General features: G+C 47.5%; 1 protein-coding gene across 1 annotated transcript in view; it reads right to left on the bottom strand.

Annotated features, from left to right (window-relative positions):
* Nucleotides 1–1,558: 1,558 nt before the first annotated feature.
* Nucleotides 1,559–7,050, bottom strand: part of LOC140218596 (4-pyridoxate dehydrogenase-like) — a 50,320-nt gene continuing 44,828 nt past the window's right edge. Inside the window, exon 10 of the mRNA XM_072288403.1 lies at nucleotides 1,559–1,941. Coding sequence (XP_072144504.1) covers nucleotides 1,806–1,941 — 136 coding nt within the window. The 3' untranslated portion in view covers nucleotides 1,559–1,805. The remainder of the gene's footprint in view (nucleotides 1,942–7,050) is intronic.

Genomic DNA, 7,050 nt, shown 5'->3' with positions numbered 1-7,050 from the left:
CTGCTCTGGCGCGATATCATAGTCATCGTCGCCGCACAGCCCGTCTTGTTCGGCACTACGCTTTTCTTCGCACGCTTTGGTTCCATTAACGACGAGAGCGGCCCTTCGTCGCGGCGAAATCGTGCCACCAGCGTTAGCGGCGATAACAACCAAGGGAGCGTCACATCGAGCCTTACTCGTAGCCGCTCGCCATGGCCCCTTGCAGGAGCAGTGATTCTCGCCACACTCGCTGGTACCGTGGACTGACCTCCGTAGCTGACGCCGCGGACGAGCGAGCACCCAACTCGCGCCACCCAGGCCCGTCCTCGGAAGATCAGATAAGATCGCTCACGCGGCTGCAGATGCCGTTGGCGTGCAAGTATGAAGGTGTGACGTCACGTCACGTGATCATCCGACGGTACAATAAAGTTGCCATCATCATCATCATCCAGTGCAGAGAGGCGTCGCAGCTGCGCTCGCTCGGCCTTGCCGCTTTGTACAACGTGACTAGGCGAGGGTTTGACGGCAGCTTCGCCGGCGCTTAGTCGCTCAGTCTCGCCATGGATGAAGCCCGCGCAGGTGGTAGCGTGTAAACTCTTCGCCGCAGGCGCCACGCTTAGTCTGAGCATCATGCCGATACGTCTCGCCGGGTGGAAGCACTGAAGAACCATGTCTAACCATGCTTAACAGAGCTTTCGCTCGTATAACTAGGTTCAAGCTGCGTTGATCTCCAGCCACTTTTTTGTATGATCGTGTTTTTGTCACTAAAATATTTACTGTTCTACATGCACTAACTAGCCAAGTAATATTACAGTATATCAGAAGGACGATAAGAACGTCACGAAGAAGACAAGGAACGTTCGCGTTCTTCTCGTCCTTGTCTTGTTCCCGCGCTGTGAATTTGCAACTGGACAGAGAAACGAACGGCAGCAGCTTTATTGTGCCGTGACCTAACAACAAGCGACCCTTGCTGGGCAGTAACGAGATCTGGCTACAATGAAAGGACGGAAGAGGCTGAGGGTGATATTCCTGGATTAGCTCGCCAGAACGGCCCCAAAAGCTGTAACCAAAGAAGTTATCACCATTCTGGTCAAATCTGAAGATGTTTGTTGCATTTATTACTTGTTTCAACACTGTCATCAAAAAAGCGGCGCCACTAGTAAACTGCGCGAGAGTTAAACAGGAGTACTCCCTGCTGTACACAAAAAGCAAGGAAAGCTGGATAACTTATTGAGAAAAGCAACGCATCAATGTTCGCAGCGTTCACACTGCCATGCGGATCTGTGCAAAAAGGAAAAGCAGAAAATTGAAAAAGAAAACGGACGCCGTTTTCAGTACGTTCACACGCAGTAAGAGGGTGAATAGCAAGGACTTATGAATAGTGCATCACAATATTGCATCTTAAGATAGAGCTACACAGGCGCCATCTTGACGACGGTTTCTCAAAGCGGCGCACGTACGTAGCGCCGCTACAGAGCTTGGTTTCTCGCGTTTAATGACTGCTAAGTGTTTACGTAGAATATATTTTGCAATCACAACCGGCAACATAGCGCCGAATTAAATGTAGCCATGGAACCCGTTCAAGAACATCGGAGAGCCCGGTTTATATCAAAATTAGTATCATATTTAGGCGCTTAACAGTGCTCGGTTAAGGAAAATTTATGCCATTTCATATGAAAACACTGACATAAATTTTCGAGTTTTGAAGACTACCAAGTCACAAACTATGCACTTAGCAGAATGGGTACGTTGTTCGCCCTAGCAACGCGGTCTTCTTTGCACGAGGCGGCACGCTCAGGATTGGTGGAGCACCCGTCCAGTCCATATCACGCATTCTCTTCAATGATCATAACGGCTGCCTTGTTTCCCATCATCATAATCGGAAAGTTGAGGTTTCCGGAGATCAGTGACGGCATGGAAGAAGCATCAACGACACGCAGCCGGCTGATGTTGCCCCGAACCCTGCCAGAATTATTATTATTATTAATCATGTGAACATACATAGAAACATCACAAGAAAAGCAGGTTTGCAACTGTGTAATAAAAGGGACGCCGCGCCCACCCGTTTGCAGAAGAGGGAGAGAAAAGTGAAAGAGTTAAAGGAAGTAAAAAGGGGGGGGGGAGAGAATAAAGAATAGATAACGCAGTCACACGCAGAGTGCCAGCGTTACATCGAGACACGTGGTTAACAAAAGTTCCAGTACAACTTCCAGAAAGTAGCACAATAATAAGAAAACAACAGTAGCGTTACACCATAACACATTTAGTAACATTTTCTATAATAAAATTAAATAGACTGTATAGAGACTTATAAAAAAAATCCTAAAGCCCGGCGTTAACTACAGTCAAGTCGCAGCCTAGCTGTGGTAACTCGTCAGACCCTTGCGTACTTTTATGTATAACATAACACATTTTAGCGCAATCAGGATGGCAAGAAGGAGAATAGACAAGGCACTACTCTCGAGTTATATATTATGTCACACCCCTACCTATAAGAAAGCAGACGTAAGGAGCATGCGCAAAGAAGCCATCATGACAGGCAGATCGAAAGAGCAGATTATACAAAATACATTAAAAACAACATCCGGCGTTGAAAGGATCAACAGAAGCAACACTTAACGCATCTTGATCCAAGTGATCTTATCAAAAATGCCGATGATAATTCTCGGAAAGTGATATCGCGGCTCCTTTTTGTTGTCAAAGTCACCTTGAAAAGACCTTGACATGCACACATACTGCGGTATTGTGTTCACACTTTCCGACGCGGTGCCTTCAAATGGAGGCGCAACCTTCTTTTGAATATATTTTGACTTGTGGCGACGAGATAGTAATATTGACCAGAGTGCTGACTGAAAACATAGCCCTCAGCTAACCAATAAGGTTACATACCTGCAAGGCACAACCCGCACACTCACAGCGTAAGCAGGAGGAGCAGCTCCATTTTCAGCAGCACGCACCAGAGGGTCCTTGCGGTGAAGTCTCTTTGCGTCGCTTTCGCGAGAACGATCTGATATGTCCGCCCGGTGTCGAAGGCGAGCTACGGCTTGTGATGCTCTCTGCTTTGCGGTCTGCTGAGCCTGGCGCTACCTGGTTGTAGCCGCGCGCGTTCTAGGATTCTACGATTGGCTTCTTCAGCAGCGGTTCGTAGCTTGTACCGAAGTACCGTGTACCGAAGGGTAAACACAGGTATCGAGGCTACGCAGTGCACATATCGCATCCCTTGTACCAAGGCACAATACGGTGATGTACATAATGCTCATTATTATTTATTAGCGTCCCCTTTGATAGGTCCGGCTAGATGCAACATGTAAGTGCCACATGCGGCAGCCACATATCGGGACACCTGATGTAATACAACGCAAATCCAATCCAAAGTTTGCATGTATCGACGCTACGCGGCGCGCATGTCACATCGCGTGACGAGTGGCACGTTGGGATGCTGATGAACCTCAAGACAATCCATTCATTGGTTCGCCAAGCCCCCAAAGTGCGTAAGAGCCACATACATGATAGGAAACCCAAGAAACCTTGTACCGCTACCTATTGCATTGCTATATGGCGTGCAACTTGGTGTTATAATATGCAAATGCAATGAAAAGTGCATATGTATCGACGCTACGCGGCACGCATCTCATATCGCGTGACAAGTGCATTATGATGATAATAATGATGATGATGATTTATTGACATCCCTTTGGAACGGGGCGGCGACAAAGGGTCACCCAGCCTGCTTGATTTAATTAGGTATGCCGTACATGTATTTCATGTATGTATGGTGCTGGCCTGTGACTTCCTTTTTCCTCAAGACAATCGAACCATTTCGTGGCCAATCCCCATAGTGGGTAGCCTAGCATAGCCTGGCAATAGCTGCGACGGACAACATCGCCAAGCGAAATGGCTATTAGAATGAGCCGATAACAGCTTAGGCTGTGAAGAAATATAAGTCACTTAGTGAGCAGAGAAATGCAAAACAGTCGCTTTTAGAAGATGCACTCCTGGGTTTCACTAAATGTTTCACGCGTTGCTCTTTAATACGGCTGTCAATCAGTGTTATTACTGCGAGAGCAATTATATGCGATTATGCGAGAGCTCTATGGGGCCTTGCGCCCCTTAGCTCGCAGGACCTTTCAGTAAGGTTATTCTATCCATCCAATTATATGGCCGCTCAAGAGCATTCCTACCATCGGCGTTGGCATGAGGCTTCGTATATAGTCCAAGTGCGCTAACACCATCGCCGCACGCCCTACGCTATATGTGTGAGTGAAAGCGTGCGAGGGGAGCCGACGATCTCGGCTCAATCGCGCCCTTGCGAAAGGGACGAATGCGAAAATCAAGCGCGCAGTCTTCTCTCGTGCGCGAGACACCCAACTTTGCGAGGCGCCTGGGGGATAGGGGCGGCGTTCTCTCCGGCTTCTACTGCGCATGTGGCGGCTACGCGCGGTCACGCGGCCGTATCTTGACAGCGATCTGCGTTGGGGCCATAATCTGATACGCTGGTGGTGGTGGTGGTAGAAACATTTTACTAAAGAAGTTAATAAGAGAGTTGCTTGCTGTGCGCATGAGCGGCAGCCCCTAGTCCGGGACGCAATTGGAGTTGGCCGCTGCCTGGGCGCGCGCCACCAGTGAACGTTGAGCTTCCAAGTAGACGGCTCGTAGCTTTGTGCTTGCTGCGTTTTCTCGGTGTTCGCTTTGCGTTGAAATGATAGCACGAATGTCACTTCGCTCGCTGCTGCTGCCGCGTTTTCTCAGGCCAGCGTTTTAACGGCGAGTGTCCGCAGTCATCTAGTGTGATGCGTTCATGTTTGCTGTGAGCGCTGACACCATGCTTATTAATTTAGTTAGCAAGTGAATGTTTACAAGGTGATACGGCCGATAAAAGTACTATCCTTACTTCGTGTGACTTTCTGCTAATTTGCTATCGCAATCGATGCTTCGCCTTTCAGGCGAAACTGCGTCTTTTTTCTTGCGTCAGAAAGCCTTCAACACAATAACAACGAGCGCATCTTCTTGAAACCAATATTTTAGTTCTTTTTATCATATAATGAATTATCTATAAGATGGTAACATATGCAAACAATTATTTCTGTAATTACTACTGACCTGATGTGACCTTAATATTTGTGCTACAGATTCAAAACTTTTTCTGCCACATTTGAGCCGGGTTTCCAGAAAAAATATATATAAATTTCGAAGCCCGAGCTCCGAACACTCAGTCACAATCCGTAACTGAAGGGGTAATATGTGAGCTGGTGCCCGTCGGTAAAGACTGATAATGCTCATTCAGGCGTTCATTACTACAGCGGCCAATTTGGTCGAGGCATATTTGGCTACACGCCAAGAGAATTTTGTAAGCTACACCGACAGGACATTCTACAAGCTTGGCGTGTTTCTTTTCGCAATCTAGATTTAGTCCTTTGTGATATATGACGGCCCAATTTTGACAGTTCAGAGTTGCCAAAAAAGCAACCGTAACATGGCACCTGGTCGCCACGTTCTTGAAATTAAGAGCTACCCTATGGCAATAGGGTGCTGCTTCAGGTTTCTTCAGTTGCGTGACACAAGTACTGTTCCGCAGCTTGCCTTTCAGTTCCTGAAGCAATGCTTCATAAATCGCCTTCAGCACTACGCTTTGGTAGCCGAATGCCTGCAACCTACTTAACTGTGCCAAAAAGCTATCACTTGCGATATGAGCGCTAAATTAGAGCAGACTCTAAACACGTCAAGGCAGCGTGTTTCACAGTTTTCGAGTGCGCAGATAGATATATGGCGGCAATGCCTATGTGCGCGTGACGAATGCATACAACAGGCGTATTCATCTGTATACAGTCGAATATACTTGTTGAATATATTGAATATATATTATGAATACGCGCCAGCCAGCCCGTCGACGCATTCTGCAATTTTGTAAGAAACCTCCGATGGCATTATTACGACCTTTCGAGTGTGACATACACAGAAACTAAGAGGGCACCAGCCAATACATTACATTTCCTTTATTTGAAATGGACCAGAAAGCACGAACTGCAAAACTAGCAGCAGAAAGAAAACGTCGTAGTTTCGCCCGGAAGGCGAAGCATCGAATGCGATAGCAAATTAGTAGACAGCCACAATAAGTAAAGATTGTAGCTTTATCAGCCGTAGAAACTAGTAAACGCTCGCTTACTAATTAAATTAGCAAGCATAGTGTCAGCGCGCACAAGCAAACATGCACGCATCACACTCGATGACTGCGGACACTTGCTGTCAAAACGTTGGCGTGAGGAAGCGTGGCAGCAGCAACCGCGAGCGAAGTAACCTTCGTGCTGTTTATCGCTTCAACGGAAACTTAGCGGCGAGAACACAGCACACGCAAGGCCATGGGCTGTCAGCCCACCTAGACCCTGCACCCAAAGCAGATCGTTTTCAAGATAAAGCCCGAGCGACCGCGCCATACGCAGTTGCTACCGAAGTACAACGCCTTCCCCCCCTACTTCCCCTCCCCCGGTTGCTTGCACGCGACGGAAGACGGCGCGCTTACTTCCCGCTTTCCTCCTTTGCGCGCGAGAGATTGAGCCGCGATCGTCGGCTCACACTCGCGTGCTTTCACTCGAACACGCAGCCTACATAGCGCGGCGACGGTGTTGTCGCTCTTGGATTTTATACGGAACATCACGGTAGCGGCTACGCCGACGGCAACTATGCGCCTGGAGTGTCCATATAATTGCTATCGCAATAAAAACTACGCAAGCATATTCGGCACGTACAAGGGACGTAATTGGAACATTACTAATTAAGAGAGAAATCAGTTTGATTGAAAGTCTATTTTCTCATATTCGTCCTTCAAGTAAACCATGATTTGTTGCAACTACACCCGTACATCAACCTGGGTAGTGAATTTGCACACCGCCTAGGTTGGTTCTCTAGTCGGGCCTGTTTTGTTTCGAATGACTACTACCAACATCGAGAAGAAAGGGGGTTAACAGAGGGGCCCGATTTTTATAGTCATATCATAAGAAGCCAACAAACACTGACACCAAGGACAAGATAGGGTAAAAAAACTTGTGCTTAATAAATCAAATAAAGAAACGATAA

The sequence above is a fragment of the Dermacentor andersoni genome, chromosome 5 (genome assembly GCF_023375885.2).
Source record: "Dermacentor andersoni chromosome 5, qqDerAnde1_hic_scaffold, whole genome shotgun sequence".
Taxonomy (NCBI): domain Eukaryota; kingdom Metazoa; phylum Arthropoda; class Arachnida; order Ixodida; family Ixodidae; genus Dermacentor; species Dermacentor andersoni.
This window is presented reverse-complemented; position numbering and strand designations above follow the sequence as displayed.